At 42.3% G+C, this 17,806-nt stretch overlaps 1 protein-coding gene across 1 annotated transcript in view; it reads right to left on the minus strand.

The window, feature by feature from the left end:
- The window catches only part of RHEB (Ras homolog, mTORC1 binding), a 41,838-nt gene that overhangs the window by 4,861 nt on the left and 19,171 nt on the right, over positions 1–17,806 (minus strand). The window contains exons 2-6 of the mRNA XM_079786356.1: positions 13,334–13,405; positions 7,559–7,626; positions 1,308–1,390; positions 432–488; positions 282–329 (exon numbers count right to left, since the gene is read on the minus strand). Of these exons, the coding sequence (XP_079642482.1) occupies positions 282–329; positions 432–488; positions 1,308–1,390; positions 7,559–7,626; positions 13,334–13,405 (328 nt within the window). The remainder of the gene's footprint in view (positions 1–281; positions 330–431; positions 489–1,307; positions 1,391–7,558; positions 7,627–13,333; positions 13,406–17,806) is intronic.

The following is a 17,806-nucleotide window of genomic DNA, read 5'->3' on the forward strand; positions in this document are numbered from 1 at the left end:
GCTCTAATCCTAACCCTGCCTCAAAAATAATTTGTTGAATAAATGAATGCGCCCATTGTCTTTTTAGTGTCTGCTTTACACAAAATGGTAGAAGAAATGAAAGATAATTTTCTACAGTGTTTGCTCTCCCCCTTATCCAGGAAACATTTTTCAAGGCAGGTGAGTTGGCTTCTGCCAAGCAGCACCTCGCACCTCGCTGGCGAACAACGAAACCCGTGACTTCCAGGACTAAATATCTCAGACTCAATTCTATGAATCAGCAATTATTAGAAGCTACATACCTTTCCATATGTAGGTCTTTCTTATTCCCAACCAACATAATAGGTATTCTGTTAATATAAGAAAGAAAGGCAAAGGAAACGCGTCAGTTTGTCCAGAAGGTGCTATTAGAAAAGAGTGTATCTAACGAGAGAGAAAATGTTCCTACTTACTGCACTTTCCCCACCATGTCCAACAACTTGCCATGGATAACTTTAATCACCTCAAAACTATAAAAGGAAAAACATGAAGTCAGACATCCAATTTAAAATTTTTTAAATATATTTTTTATTGATTTGAGAGGAAAGGAGAGGGAGAGAGATATAGAAACATCAATGATGAGAGAGAATCATTGATTGGCTGCCTCCTGTACGCCCCCCCACTGGGGATTGAGCCCAAAACCCAGGCATGTGCCCTTGACTGGAAATGAACCTGGGACCCTTCAGTCTGCAGGCCAACGCTTTATCCACTGAGCCAAACCGGCTAGGACAGACATCCAATTTAGTGTTCAGGTTTTAAATGTTTAATGTTTTAGTGAGAAACATAGAAAATGTCAGACTCACCATTTTAATAAAATAAACAGAACACGAAGAATTCCTTTCTTTTTCCTACCAGTATTTCACATGTACATGTATTTGACACTCAGTACCCCAACTGAGAACATCGAAAATGAAACAGGTCTGACATTTAATGGGAAAAGTCTAACACTGAGCTGACAAACCACATAATCTCTGAATAAACATTTGTAGAACATTCCTTAGCTAGAGGGCCACAGCAGTCAGCCCGAGTTCCACATTTACATGATGCAAACACAGAAAAAGTAATCAATTTAAACCAGCAGATAAGCTCAGACTGTGTTCAATCACTATCTATCTAGAACATCTATCAGGATATTGCTTTTCCTTTAACAACCTGTTTGTTCCAAAAACATTTAGCTTAGTAACTAAGTCTAATTGTTACTACTACCCATTCCAGCATAATCCTCTATAAGGATTAATGCTATCTCTGCATAGCAAATAAACTCAAGCAAGGAAGGAGCTCAGTCTTACCTTTTGATCGATGTCACAGAATACACGAGAATATAACCATTAATATCTATGGAGTATGTCTGGGGAAAGATGGAATATTCATCCTGTGGAAGAAAAAGGATTACACTTGGCATAACAAGCAATCTTCACCCAAAGTTCTTCACATATTTCCTGGTCAAAGAAATCAAAGTAAACAAAATGTGGATTACAATATTATTCTAGAAACATAGTCCACACACTCAAGATTTATTTAAGACTGGTCTGGGGGGATTATGTGCTTTAAGCCAATATTAAAAAATGACTCCTGTACATCTTGGGAGAAGAGGATGTAAGGCATGAAAAGATGACTGGTTTGTGTTCTCTTTTATGGATGGCAAGTCCAGAATCTCTTAGACCTCACAGAAAAGTCACAAGTGCTACTGGTTTATTCCACACATCGGTACTTTCCTACATGAAATTGTTATATTATCACTTGCCCTGTTTTCTGCATGTGTCACAATGGCCTGAACACTGATCACTGGGTTTCTGAAACAGGCCCCATGTTTATGAGTTTCTGCTCCTGGAGCAGATGCATGCTCCGTTCAGGGCATCAGCTGGGGAGCACTCTACTTTCTATACTGTACAGCCCCCTTCAGTGCTCACAGCCCAAGGGTAAGGAGGCTGGGCAATGGTTTGAGGCCGAACTTCCTCTGGCATGGGTCCACTATGAGAGGCCCACAGGGAAGGGCCCCCCATAAATCATGACCATGCATCACTGGCTGGGTGACCACCAACACTTGAGAGAGAGGGGAGGAGAAGAGAATGGAGAAACTATAAAGTGAGTACCCAGACATTTGAGGATGGAATGAGTTATTTACTGAGCAGCTTTAGGGACAAAGGTACACAATGTGCACAGGGTACTGGCACCCAGTTTTTGAAGGCTTTATGAGACTGCTTTAGATCCGGAATTATCAAAGCACAGAGACGCTAACGTCAATGCAGCCTTCATCAGTGCACACCTCTGCCTGGTACCAACATGTCACTCTCAGTTGAAATAGAACACACACACACACACACCAAGCACTATTATAGAAAATTGAAGGTAAGTCACTATTATATCAAGTAACTGTCTCTGTTAACTGTGCACTTCCACAGTACGGTTACAACTAGTGTCCATGACAACTTTGAATTTCTGCCCTATGGTAAAGTGTCTTTTAAAAACAAAAAGAAAAATTTAGTTGTCCTACAACTCTCTAACATCAAAAATAGTGGTCATTAATCAGAAAATAGCATTTCTACATCACAGAGCTTACTATCTATGCAAAATAAAACCTTTGCTTTCCTTATTAGTACAACTTTTATTAAGTTGAATTCATTTTAGTGTTGCTTTTAAAAAATATGTTTTTATTGATTTTAGAGAGAGAGGAAGGAAGAGAGAGAGAGAGAAACATTGATCAGCTTCCTCCTATAACACCCTATACTGGGGATCGAGCCCACAACCTGTGCATGCACCCGGACTGGGAATCAAACCAGTGACCTTTTAGTTCACGGGATAATGCTCAACCAACCCAGCTGCTCCAGCTGGGCTTAGTGTTGATTTTTAAAAACAAATTGTTAATGGAATGACAGATCTTTCTACCCAGATTAAAAACAAAATTCCAAACGATTTTAGTCACCAGCTCAGCTACAGTGGCTCCAAAGTTCAAATTACGTTTCTTCTGAAGGAAGAAGTGAAAAAAAAGGAGTAATCCTATTTAAGTTGGTGCAAGCATCAACTAGTCAGAAAGTATAATGGAAGAACAAGACCTTCTGCTGCAGCAGTAACCAAAAAGGACAAAATTCCTAGGGATAAACTGAAGGAAACAAAAATATATGCTTCATTTAAAGAAAATCTTAAAATACTCCTGAGATAAAGGACTTAAATAAATGGAACAGTGAGCATGGCTGTCTTTAGCAAGAATATGCAGAATTGTAAGGATATCTACTGATTAACCCTAAATTAATATATAAAAGTAACATGATGCTGGACAAAAAGCATACTTTGGTTGTTGTTGTTAATCCTCACCTGAAAATATTCTTTCCATTGATTTTTAGAAAGAGTGGATGGGAAAGTGGAGAAGAGAGAGAGAGAGAGAGGTAGAAACATTGATGTGGGAGAGACACATCAATAGGTTGCCTCCCAAACATGCTCCAACCAGGGCCAGGGATTGAACCTGCAACCAAGGTACGTGCCCTTGACGGGGAATGGAACCTGAGACCCTCTGGTGCTTGGGCCCACACTCTAACCACTGAGTCACGCGGGCCAGGGCAAAAAGCATACTTCCTGACAAAGAAAATCAACTGTGGAGGTAGGTGGGTGGGATCCATAGAGCTTCAGTAATTAAAATAGTGCAGTACTGGCTCATGAATGGAGCCAACTGAAAATTCTACTAAGAGCCAACAGATATGGGAATTAGGTATATGATAATGTTGGCATTCAAATCAGTAAGGATACAAAGTAGCACATAGGGAACAAATGCGGAGCCATCTGGGGTAAATGGCTAAACTGATGTCTAACTCACACCTCAGCAAACATGTATTCCGGAGCAATCAGACTTAAAGATGAAAAATGAAACTGTGCATGGCAGACCGGAGAACTTAAATGGAAACGAAAACCTTGCCGCTCAGTTCATGTACAAAATGCTAATTTTCTTCAAATCATTAAGACCAACCAGCTAATACAAAAGGGGGAAAGTACATGAATAGACAGGATAGTTCACAGAAAAGATGGATGTCCTCACACAGGGAAAATAGGATCAAACTCCTTCATAAACACTAATTAAAATGACAAGATACTAATTTTCAACTAGCAGATGGATAGATATAAAAAATTTGGTAACACACTGTGTTGGTGACTCACTGCTGGTGAGAATATAAACCATGACCCTATGGCCCAGCAATCCCACACCCAGGCATGTTCTTACACGCATACCATCTGTCTAAAATGACAGTGTATAATGGAGGCACTAATGGTGGGAGAGACTGGAAACAACCAAATTGTAGACCAATAGTTAAATGATGATATAGCCCAAATAACAGGACATTATGCAGCCATGGCGAAAACAAAAAGAGGCCGAGTGTACTGATATGGGATAATCTCCAAGATGGAGACATAGATCGATGTTACTTTTTGAGGTAAAAACAAACAAACAAAAACCTTAAAACTATACTTGAATGTTGATTATAAAATATCCTGGAAGCAAATACTAGAAACCGGTAACGGGAGTTGCGGTTAGGGGTGAAGCTAAGGTAGCTAGTAGAGTGGGAAAGACTTAAGCCTTACTATTTGCCTTTTTGTGTTGTTTTATTTCTGTAACAGGTGCATTTATTACTATTTTAAAAAATACACTTAATTTGTTTCTTGAAGGGGAATTTGACATTATAAAACTGACTGTCATGGATTCACTTGTCATTAAATCTACTGAAATTAGACCAAAACAAAGTATTTCATGCAAACTAAAAATAATCCATTTGTATTTAACTATGTTCACCACATCCCTCGCTGGACAATGACACCAGCTGTAACACAAACTACCGTAGATAACAACTGCTGTCAGGTATTGCTATGCAGCAATTACTACGTGTAATTAATTTTCCTCCTAAGAAGTCCAAGCTAGTGAACAAACTGACTAGTTACTTTTAAAGAATTTGCCCGCACTCACCTTTCCCTACTCCTAGTACTAGCAGTCTTAACCCCAGAAGAAGCCCACGTGAACCCAGTTTAAAAACAGCCCTTGGAGCAGTGCTCTGTTACCCCATCCAGTTTTACAGAACCAGGGTGACCGCAGAGGGTAATGCCCGTGTCACATCATCCTGAGTGGTAAACACTAACATAGCCTTTTATTTTCTGGTCTCCTAGCCATGAATATAGCCTTTAAGAACTGTTAGCTGCAGTGAGAACAAATTATTCCGAGTAGCTAAATTTGGATATATTTTTTGTGAAAATTCTCTAAAAATTCTTATGTGGCAGTAACAGAACCCAAAACAGCAAGACAAGCAGAGCTGGAAATGGACCTCGCTCTGGCCTCTCCCTCACTCCTACACTCACGCCCTGAGATGGGTTCCTTTTGGGGCCATTCTTTGTAAAACTCGATCATTAAGACAGTTACAGGAGTGTGATGGCCAAGTGTACATTTCTGCTTTAGAGAAAAACAAGAACCTCAGAGGAACACACCTCCCACGGTGGCCAGGAGCGTCAATATAAAGAAATGATCTCTCCAGGCAAATGTTTTCTCCAAGTAGGAGACACCTGCATTTCTCTACCCCAGTTGTTAATGTCAACTGAGCTGCAACGCGAGGCCGTTGCTCTAGCCTCAGAAGCATCACAGATCCACAAATAAGGACCAAATCCTCTTCAACCCCACAACGATGCTGTGAAGCACGCACCACAATTACTGCCATCTTACAGATGAAAAATCTGAGGCACAGAAAGTTCACTAACTTTCTCAAGGTCACTGGTAGTAACAGCGAGGGCTGGAACCCAGGCACTGGGACTGCAGAGCCCACACTCCAAACAACCATGAAGTGCTGGTTTTCCTGGCTGACTACGAGGGGTATTTCCACCGTAATGCTACAGGGATGTGATCGATCAATTTACACCCTCAGCCCCAATGCCCACGAGCTTAGATGAAAATCCAAAACAGGGATATAAAGACAGCCCTGGCCAGGTGGCTCAGTTGGTTAGAGTGTCGTCCTTTGCAACAAAAGATTGAGGGTTCAATCCCTGGTCAGGACGGGTACAGGAGGCAACCAGTCGATGTTTCTTTCTCACATCTCTCTCTCCCCCAGCCCTCTTCCCTCTCTCTAAAAAAATTAACAAAAACATATCCTTGGGTGAGAATTAAAACAAACAAAAAAAAGGTATAAAGGCAAGCTGAAATCCTGATAATGTCCACTCCACATAAACAGTGTGGCCATTCATTCTTTGCCCAGAACTCTGGTATACCTGCTGTCCCAGCATAATTACACCTGTGCCCTTCACTCTTAAAAGTGCCTCATTTTAGGCAATAAATTATAGTCACTTTAACTGTAAGAGATACAAACCTTAAGAAACCCATACCAGGCCCCACCCGAGTCTCCTCTACACTAGTTTACAGGACAGGCTGCGTCCCCTGTGCCATCACTTCCTTCTGGTGACTTCTCTTGCTTCCCGTTCCAGCAGCTCCCAGACCCCATTCTGCCCCTGGACGGGACCCTGGACAATAAGCCGGGGATGGCTCTGCTCTAAGAAAACCACGAGGTCTGAGATGCACCCGCACACGCAGGCGGAGTGTGCAGGGGGAATGACAGTCACATGTCACAGCTCTGGGACACACGCGTTCGACTTATTTTATTTGAAGCTTCAGAACTGAAACTCCAGGGTTCCTCCAGTGCTGAAATGACAGATATTTTCTTGCCTCACTTGGGGCTACGCTTTCCTTCTATGTTCACATCAAAGCATAAAGCAGAGGCAGTTTATTCCAAACAAGACAGGACGACCCCAACTTCCCCAGGTTCCAGGGAAAAGCCTCCCTCCTGCCAGGTGGTCCTTTGTCATTCTTAAGATGCAAGGTGAGGAGTTAGAATCCAACATTTCGGCTCCTCCCCACTCCCCACCCGCCAGTGAACTGTAATAAAGCCAGCCTAACAGAATGGGTTCTATACAAGCTGGACTGGGTGCCATGGCAATAGGGAAATGAAGCCCACAAAAAGGGGCTTCTTTGTTCCCTTCAAGTTCTCTTAATTTCTTCCACCCTTTGCTTCCAGTCAGTTGCCCTGGAGATCCAGTTCCCACATTAACCTGTGAAAAGATCGTGTTTTTATTAAAGTTACTTAACCTTTGGCAATTACCTACTGTCCAGCAAATCAAACCAACACCCCTTAATCTAGTAATCATATAATCAATCTATGAGCCAGCTGGTTTGCCCTGTACCTCTCATGCCTTTCCCCTGGAAAAGACTTACTTTTGTTCTTACTGCAGGGGAACATGCATCACAAAGGGAGAAAAAGCACTAACGTGAGTCTGACATAGAGTTTAGGAAACAGGTGCCTCTCCTGTAGTAAGCATTAACCCTCACAATGTTATGAATATATTTAAAACAATTCTAAAGTAGAAAACCAGGTTAATTACTTGAAAAACAGCTACAAGTGACTTCAGAAAGACACAGCAGATGGCCTGAAGTCCCCAGGGTCTTCCTGGACTTGCTGCTGTGCAGTCAGTGCCTGGGCCAGGACCGCCACAAGCGCGTGGGAGAGAAGAGATGAGAGATACTTACTTGCCCAGCTGTGTCTACAAGTTGAAGATGATATTCTTGTCCATTTACTGTGATCAATTTTGTGAAAGCTATTGGAGGAAAGGGGAATTAAATATTAGTTAGCTAAACAATTAACTTTAGATCACTTAAAGCTTGAACAATGACAGCCAAGTAAGCAGAGTCCCTAATAATCTCCTAAAAAGGTTCCATAAAACAAAAAGGACAAATCTCCGAGTGTATAGATTCTTCTCTACTCCCGTTATGCAGCTTAAAAACACTGCCGACTGACTGAAATCAAGACTGGGCAAACCTTGGACTTTTTCAAAGAAACTGAAATCAGGCAATAGTTCGTATCCTGTAAAGAAATTTGAATGCTCTGTGGACAGTCCTTTCTCTTGTGAAAAAGTGAAATATATTACATAAAGCTTGATGTCAAGAATAAATCAAAAGCACAAACCTTTTCACTAATTTATAGGAAGTCTGGTGTCAGAGCACAAAGAGCTAATATTAACTGAAATGCTACGAACTCCCAGAATGTAAAAAAGCTCCAATCTTACTGACAGGTAACACAGCATTGGAACAGATGTTCTATGTGAAGCCATCATTCTCACTTAGCTTAGGATCCAAGCAATTTGTCACAACTTCTTTTCCTTACCAAGGAGGGAGAAATCAGACTCAAATAACTTCTGGAAAAGTCAATTAAGTATTTATCCCAAGGAGAGAGACTTCAAGCAAATATAGACAAAAGAGGAAAGACTATTAATAATAACTGACTATTACAAAGAACCACCTGGAACCCTGACAACCAAATGGAAAAGGTTGCTGCGCCCCATCCCAGCCTTCTTGGCTCACGAGAAGTCTACGTCTCCTGGCTGCCCGCTGGACCTGATCAGAGCTGCCAGCAGACTCTACCCCATGCCAAAAGGGAAAGACAGATGCTGACAGTTATGAGAGAAACAGTAAGTGACAGAGGAGAGGAGCAACAATCCGGGAGAACCACACCAGCATCAGGCTCTCCTAGTGCCAGCGGGGCACGGACTGCACTACTCGAGCAATTGCACACTTGAGAGCATTCTTGTGCCCTTTCTGGAAATTATCACTTAAAGAAAGAATTCTAAGAAAAAGTTCTACTGTATTTTTTTTCACACTGCAACCTCTCTGAACTTGGGGTGCACAGTGCATCGACTGCGTTCTCTCACTGTGGACCAGGGGGCAGCCACGAGGCACCTCGGTGAACACCTGCCTTCCACACCTCACCTAAGATCAACATATTTCAGACTTGATGAAAATTCTAGAAGAAACATTGGTGAGCAATAAAATAGCAACCTTTAGTTAGAACTAAGTAATTGTGGTTATAAAGTATAATTATTATGGGAAAAATTATCTAAACTAAACACCATTCGCTCACTCAAGAACTATTTCTCGAGTGCCTATTATTCTCGCCACTAGGTGCTGGAGCTACTGCGGCCCTGACCTCAGAGCTGACACCATGAAGGAAGGAGGCTGGGGACAGACCTGCTGTCAGGTATCTGCTCTGGGAGCAGCACCAGGAGGTGCAGCGGCAAGGAGAGGCTCAGTGAGAAAAGCAAGAGTCAGTGCAGCCCGGCCGGAGCGGCTGTTGGTTGAGCATTCTAATGTGCACTGAAAGGTTGCTGCTTCGATCCCTGGCTGGAGCTAAGACAACCGACTGGTGTTTCTCTTACATCAATGTCTCTGGCTCTCTCTCTCTCTCTCTTTCCCTTCCTCTCTCTAAGCATGTCTTCAGGTGAAGATAAAAAAAAAAAAAAGTCAGTGCAGCTGAGGCTGAGAATGGTGGGCAGGCACTTAGGTAGGGGAGGGGCAGGCGGCAAAAGGACTTGGTCAGAACTTTAGATTTTTACTTGGAAATGATGGGAAATCAAGGGTTTTGAGCAGAGGAGTAACCGGATCCAATTCATATTTTAAAAGGATCACTCTGGTTAGGCTGTGAATAGAAAAATGGACAAGGGACATGGGTGGGAGCCCATAATAGAGTGAGCAGGGGGAAGAGATGGAGGTGTGAGACATGTGGAATTCTGGATATACTTCAAAGGTAGAACCAAGAGGACTTTCCGATACCTGTGATAGGGTGTGAAGAACGGGCAGGCAGGAAGACTCCAATTTCTGGCCTGAGCAACTGGAGGCACGAGTTGCCATGAACCGAGACAGAAAAGCCTTCGGGAGAGGCCCTGGGGACAGCAGGAGGGGACTGAGGGGCAGGGATAGGTATGCTCAGTCTGAGAAGCCCATTAAAATACCCAAGGGGACTGAGGGCAGCTCAGTAAAAAGGCCCGGAGTTCAGGGGAGAGGCTGGGGCTGGGTACGGTGAGACGGGCAAATTCTCGAGGGGAAGACCCCTGGACAGCAAGGGCAGAGAGAGCCTGAGCCCGACCTGCACCCCCAGGGGCTCCCTGAGCTGCCAGGTCAGAAACACGGGAAGATTTGGCCACGGAGATGGAAAGTACTGGCTGGGGAGGTAGGAGTAAAAAGGCAGGAAATGGAACTGAACATAAGACAGAAAAGAAATAAAATATTAACAAACGTTTAGCATATCCTTGCACATAAAAAGGATGTAAACCCTCCCACACAAAGCGGTAAGATGGAACTGCAGATCTTCCATCTGCCTGGAAGAAGTGCCTCCTGCTGTCACTACAGAAAAAGGGAAGCATCCTGCGATCCGCCTGCCAGTCCACAGACTGGGAGCAAACTCTTCTACCGCCTTGTGGAGAAGAGGGAAGCTGGCTTTCCCGACACCACTTTCCTTGAACCCTTTCTCCCTTTTTCAATCCCTGGAGAAATTAATCTAATTTCTAGCTTAAAATCCTGAAACTCCTCTAAGCAGACTAATAGCTACTTACTAGTAAAATCAAATAAACAAGGCTCAGCCTGAAGACTTCTTAGATCAGGTGTTCACAAAGTAAGATCTGCGTTACTAACGTGTATGGTGAACTCTTCTTCACCCACACCCCACTGGGCAGTCTGCCCACCACACAAGGCTTGATAAACTCCTGATTTCCACTTCCCGATTTGCTGAGGAGCGTTAGTAATTCATCAGCAGTCCTACCTTGGGATGGCAGAGCTGTGACTTGGTGCTATTCCTCCATGTCCTCATGTCAATCTAGTTTATGAGTTGTCAGATTAGCACAAAGGTACATAAGCACATTTGCACAGGCAGTTATCATTGGTGTAAACATTTCCCCAAACACAAAAATATGTGGTTTTATCGATGTTTTCTTCTATGTTTTAAAAGTCCCAGACTTTTTGCTTTTGCAGTGATCCTGCATATAAATGTGTCAACACTGAATGTGTGCTACAAACACCCTGTTCTATATTAGAGTTAAGTGTAAAATAATTACTGGATCATTTCCAGATTCAGTGTTTTTTAGAACCATCTATTTATGTGGCTCGCAACAAGTTTATGACGACCATCCCATTCCTCTCCAATCCCTTACTATCACTGAGCAATGTTTTTCTACTAAATAGTGGGGGAAGGGTTGAGGAAGGGTTTCTGTCCTGTGTTACTGTCAGAAGCAAGGGAAACAGAATCAGGTGTCTGAATATGTTCATGAATGTTTTTAAAAAATACATTCTTATAGATTTCAGAGAGGAAAGGGAGAGTGTGATAGAAACATCAATGATGAGAGAAAATCAATGATCAGCTGCCTCCTGCACGCCCCACACTGGGGATGGAGTCTGCAACCCAGGCATGTACCCTGACCAAAAATCAAACCATGACTTCCTGGTTCATAGGTCGATGCTCAACCACAGAGCCACACTGGCTGGCCGGGCACGCTCATGAACTTTTAAGGGATTCATATACTAATACTCATTTCTGCTCTTGCCTAAAGACTTTAAATGAATTCACTTCTGACACTGAAAAAAAAAAAAAAAAGCATTATTAAACACCAAGTATTAGATAGGAAAACATTAAAAACATGACTAAAGATGATGTTGACAGCCTTCGAAGTAGGGTCCTTTCATTCTATTTCTGAGACAGTATCAAATTAAGGAAGTTGGACTTTTGTCTGATCCATTACTTACACATAAAGAAAATGCATTTATAGATAACACCTTGACTTTCCTTCCCACTCAATCTTAAATGGCACAAAGATATACAATTATAAAAATCACTTTTATAAGCAGAGCTTACAATGAAAACTATCTTCTATTGCTCTATGGATAAAATTCTCAAATGAGCCTTATCTCTTTAAGGACACCGCATTCTAAATTGCTATGTATAGCAAATATCAAGGCCAAGAACATGGTTTTCTTGTGTTCCGATTCCAATGGAGAGAGAAACGGACTTGTTCACTCAGCATTCAAATTAATCTGTTCTCACATGGCACACTATTCCGCAACAGCCAAGGAAATCAACAGGATGCCACCAGGATTCCTCCTTCCAGATAAGGCAGAGGTTACTTTCAAACACGTGACTTCCCAGTTAGTTTAGCAACCAACACGTTTCCTTTCCTGCTACCAGCTTACGGGACAAAGGACAGCTGGATATTTTAAGCCAGAGGTCAGCAAACTTCCTGGAAAGGGCCAGACAGTAAATATTTTAGGCTCTGTGGGCCATATGGTCTCTGCTGCAACTGTCCATCCACTCTGCTGTTGCAGAGAAGCAGCAGCCACAGACAGTATGTACATGAGTGAGAATGGCTGTGTTCCAATAAAACTTTACTTATGGATGCTGAAATTTGAATTTCTAGTTGTATATTTTCACATGTCACAAACATTCTTCTTCTTTTGACTCTTTTCAAATATTAAAAATGTAAAAACCATTCTTAGCTCATAGGCAATTTGGTCCAAATTTGTCAACCCCCGTTGAGAGCCTCTTTTTAAGTCTCTCTTGCAAGCTTTGGGCAGGTGAAGTCTACGAATCTAGCTGTTAAAGCTGGTGAGCCTGGCTATTAGGCAGGCTGCCTGTCTAATATGCCAATCAGGTTTTGTTGGACCCCATTTTTAAATCTGCAAGTTCCTGGTGACAAGTCCCAGGTAAGCCCTGCTGTCAATAATCTGAGAAGGCTGGTTCCAGGCGAGCTGGGGTTCTAAGATGGCCTGAAACCAGACTAGCTTCTAACAAGCAACTTCCCCGGACGAAGTGCCTCAGATTCTCCTCTGTGATCCCCAGAATCAAGATTTGGCTCAAGGTCCTAGAATCCTTCAGGGAGATTCTGAAACCATGGATTGAAACTGGACCAGGTAAAGGTCGTGGCTGGCTCTGGTCTTCAGTGCTTTTGCTGCACACGGCCTGACAGGCCAGCAGGTTCTGTTCTAACGCTGCGACTGCTCTGTCCAACCCCAGAACAGCTAGCTCACTTCTCCCAGACTTCCTTCCCTAAGTAGCCAGGACTGGAAGGGTCGGGCAGCTGGGACTTCCACAAGAGTAAGGTACAAGGAACTCATAGTGTTTGCATCTTTCTTCTCCAGCTTAGAACCCAACCCCTAAAGAGGGCTACTGTTAAGAGAAAGAAAAAGGGAAAAAAGAAGCAGTTTCTCCATCTTCCTAAAGCAGAATCTAGCATACAGGGTTCTGATATAGGACTCTGATTCTTATGGAGATGAGTAACAATTTCTAGATGGCAGGATCTGGATGTGGGATAAAAAAATCACTCGCTGTAAAGTGGGTCAAGTTTTTGGAAGCATTTTTTTGGACCCTAGTTGGTGATCTATAAGTCTAACGGAATACCCTTCCATCAAAGCCTCCAAACACACAATGGCTGTTTGTATGCAGAAGGCAGGCTCCTCAGTTTATAAATCCTTGAAAACAATACTTACTGTTCTCTATGGTTGGGTCGTAGGAGTCAACAAATTGGCCTTCAACAAACTGAATTGTCAACGAGGATTTCCCTGTAAAAGAAAGTGACAGCTAAGAATGCGTTGGCATTATCAAGGCAAAAAATTTGTAATTCTAATATTTTACAAAACACCCACCACTGTAACAGATGAAGAAACTGAAGGTATTCAGATCAGAAAATGTTCCTTTAATTAGCATTTAGGCAACCTCATAATTTGTGAAAATATGACAGAAATTTAAGCAAATAAACTATTATGAATTAAATGCTTTTGTGACATTAACAAATACACTGAGTGGCCAGATTATTATGGTCTCTGAATGCATAATAATCTGGCCACTCAGTGTATATCCTATATAATAAAAGGCTAATATGCAAATTGTCCCCTCGACCAGGAGTTTGACCAGCAGGCAGACCGGCCAACCGCCCATGTCCCCTCCCCCTGGCCAGGCTGGCTGGACCCCACCCATGCACGAATTCATGCACCGGGCCTCTAACACACACACACACACACACACACACACACACACACACACACACACACTCTGAGTGGCCAGATTATTATGCTTTCAGAGATCATAATAATCTGGCCATTCAGTGTATACTGACCAACAAGCACACTGCATATTCTGTTAAAGGTAAACAACTCTTAAATAAGGTGTAAGCTAAGCTGATCTCCTTTGGTGTCCTTAAATCTGGCTATTAATTTTAATATGGCAATGAGTAAAACATGATTAGTTTGTTTTTTTTTCCCACATACAGCTGGTGTAGAGGGTAAGCTGAAAAAATAATGAAAGTTTTTAGTTTTAATACTTGGTGAAGGTAGAGACCCTGTGTCTATCATCCAGTGTCAAAGGCCTACCAGTGTCCTGCACACAGAGTCAGTTCAGAAATGTTCTGGACTCACCAAAACACTGTGATAACTGAGCCCTATGTTCTCACGGCTACGTGTCATCTAAAATTTCTACTGGAGGACATCAGAGCAGGGCCCCCTGGAAAGAAACAGTCCAGACTATTTTATCAGCAGGAAGCAGGGAGTGGTTCCTCCCTAATTCCATCCCAAATCCTTCCTTCTCAGGTCCACCCTTAGACATGCTGCCGAATCAACTTCCATCTCAGGACCTGCAGGGAGGACCTGCAGGGAGAGCCAGGGAGGGCAGGACTCCTGGAGTTTCTTGTCTGCCTGCCTTCCCGAAACCACAGAGAGGAGTTCACAGGGGGCATGAGGTTTTCACACCAAAGGCAGTCAGTCCTCTTATACTTAGAAATTTATCAATAGATAAGCTGGTTTAAAAGTGGGAGCTCCTGGGAGACAACTAGAAAATCCCCAAGTTGGCAGGCTTGTTATTTACTCCTCCCAAGCAGCTAAACAAAGTTCACGGTGTCTCCAGAATTACTGACAATTGAAACCACTCACCACAAGGCAGCCTACAAGCGCTTTGGAAAATCACACATTACTTCTCTGCTTAAAATCCTAACTGTGGTTAGAATGAATTCCCAACTTGGAACCATGACCCACACACAATGGGGGAGAGGGCCTGCTTGCCCACCTCCCTAACCTCAACGGCTACCACCCCCCCAGGGGCCCTCCCAGGCTCCAGTCACATTCTTCTGTCCCTGCCAAGTTCCTACTAGCCTTAGCGCCTTTGTTCTACAGTCCCCAGATCTCTGAAAGTCTGACTCACTTTTGTCATTATTCTGGTCCGCACTCAAATGTCCCTTCTTCAGAGAGGCCATCGCTAAAACTACCCCATCTAAGGTGATGCCAACTCCCTGACGCCACTCTATCGTCCCATCCTGTTTTATTTCTTTTAGTGCTTGAAGTTATCTGAAAGTACCTTCATTAATTAGTCTTTGCACACCCTGCAGACACTCCAAAGGGCACTCTCATACATTCAGATACTATAAAAGATCTCAATTTTATAAATGTGACTAGGAAACAGTTCAAAAGAAATTAAGAAACAACTGTCTAGTACTTATTGGTCCCCAAACACGGGCCTGCCTGTGATACCGGATACAGTAGTTGTCCAGGAATTGCATGCATTTCAAAAGAATTGTGCTCAAAAGACTGTTATATAAGCTAGCTCATAAAGAGGCATTTAGCTCAAGATATAGAACAGCTTTTATGTAATGAAAATAGAATAAAAAAACACTTTTATGTGAGCAAAGCTGAAAAAATTTAAAGAATAAGAATATTCTTATATCGAATGCTATTGCTTGAAGCAAAATATGTTTAATTAGGAAGAAAGAAAAGACCTTCTTTAGGGCTTCTTAAGAATACTTCCAGACACTCTGGGGGTTTTGTTCTTGTTTTTTTGTCTTACAAATGGAAAGAAGCGAAGAAAGATTTTTTTCCCCTTAAAGATAAGTGGTCAAGAGTTACAAAGCTAAAAAGAAAGGGATTTTTAAAAACTTTTTTTGAAGCAGAACTGGACTAAAACCAGTAAAGAAAGGGGTTAAGTATGATGTATGTGATAAACTCCCCCAAAGTGGAGGAAAACCAGTAAGAAACACTGGATTAGACAGCTCTCCGCACTGGCACCAGGTGAGTCTCACCTGCAGGGGTGAGGGGAAGGGAGGATAGCCTCAGGAGTTAGCACAGGAAATTTAGGAAGCCACAACCAAATTGAAAAGAAAATCCTATACACTAAACAAGACAGCATTACAGCTAACAAGTGGACCACATTTAAAAAATACAATTATTGGCTCATATCTAAAGAAGAGTTCCTCATTTATACCACAGAGGGCACAGAGTATTTGCCTGGCTAACTTCACATTTAACTTGAAAACATAAGCAATCATTCTGGCAAAAGCAGACAATGTAATCCACCTGAATCAAATGGAGGATGACAGCAAACTCTTCCTGAGTAACTGGGACACCAGATCGGAAACCCCAGTCCTCAGGGAGCAGCTGGATTTCTCAATCAGTCGGGCCTGGGAGAAAGCGCTAATTCATCCAGAAGTGGGACTGAAGAAAAGCTAAGTCTTCCTTGGGTCTCTCCTCCACTGGACTCTCCCCTATGGGGAGATCATTAATTATTTAAATTAAGAAGGGACAGGTAGGCTACATTTGCTGACATGACAGCTGTTTTCTGCTGTTTCCATTAAAAGCAGAATTATTAGGCAACCAGTGTTGAAATCTTCAAGTCAGCACTAACTGATAATTAATCTTAGTAAATGAATCCCACTGCTCATAGTGTTCTCAGTCCTGGTTCTAATAATTTCTGGCTTTAAGGGACGTCCTTATCTAGAGCAGTAATTTGGCTCCTTTGTCCAAGTTTTCCAATGCAGTTTGCTTGCAGCTACAAAAGGCCTTGTTGACCTACAGCAAATTATATTATTTACTTGATCACCTTTTATATTTTTCCTCATAATAACCTCCTACATCTATTTGGGCCTTTGTCCTTGTCAAATTCACATTCTGGAACACTAATTATTTCCCAAAGATGTTTTAGCACCGATCAAGCTCTCAGAGGCTCATAGGTTTGTATACCCTGGGGAGAATCTCAAACTCCTGTGACCAACTCTTGGAGAAATGCTAAATGATAACAATACAGGCGTGAGCTGAAGTAAACTGAAAAGCAGCACATACCTGGATGTGTGTATCAACACAGAGACAAGTCTTCTAATTTGATAACACATTATGCAAGATTTGAAAATAATGTAACCCAGTATCCCACAATAACTTTCTAATACTCTTTCTCAAAACTAAAAACCACCTTAACTTTAAAAAATCATAAAAACAATTAAAAAAAAAGTCTCACCTAAACTTTTACCAGGTAAAAACTGCACAGTAACATATACACCGAGTTGCCAGATTATTATGATCTCTGAACGCATAATAATCTGGCCACTCAGTGCATAGCCTATATAATAAAAGGCTAATATGCAAATTGTCCCCTCGACCAGGAGTTTGACCAGCAGGCAGGCTGGCCAACCGCCCATCACGTCCCCTCCTCCTGGCCAGGCTGGCCGGACCCCACCCATGCACGAATTTATGCACTGGGCCTCTAATACACACACACACACACACACACACACACTGAGTGGCCAGATTATTATGCATTCAGTGTATTTCACAATGACAATATGGCACAGAACATTTTTCCACCCAATATTTTCATTACAGAAGATGTATTTTCAAGGTTGTCAACTAAATCTCGTACTTCATGACCACTGCAAAACAGGTACTGTTTACACAAAACACTTAATTGTTTTCAGATGAATTCTGAACTAGTTTTCATGCTTATTCTCCTAAAAAGCCCCAACCACTTGTACATTACTTTCCTTCCCCCTGAAACCCACACTCTCTGGAACCATAGGATATAACAGAGAGGAGAGGGTTTCAATCTAGCGACTAGTTTATCAAGTCACTGGGCAGAAGGGTCCACGAGGACCACATGGTCTATCTGGGACACAACCCATTCCAAGGACTGCTTTCACTTTCACTTCAATT

Source organism: Cnephaeus nilssonii, assembly GCF_951640355.1.
Source record: "Cnephaeus nilssonii genome assembly, chromosome: 12".
In the NCBI taxonomy this organism is placed as follows: Eukaryota; Metazoa; Chordata; class Mammalia; order Chiroptera; family Vespertilionidae; genus Cnephaeus; species Cnephaeus nilssonii.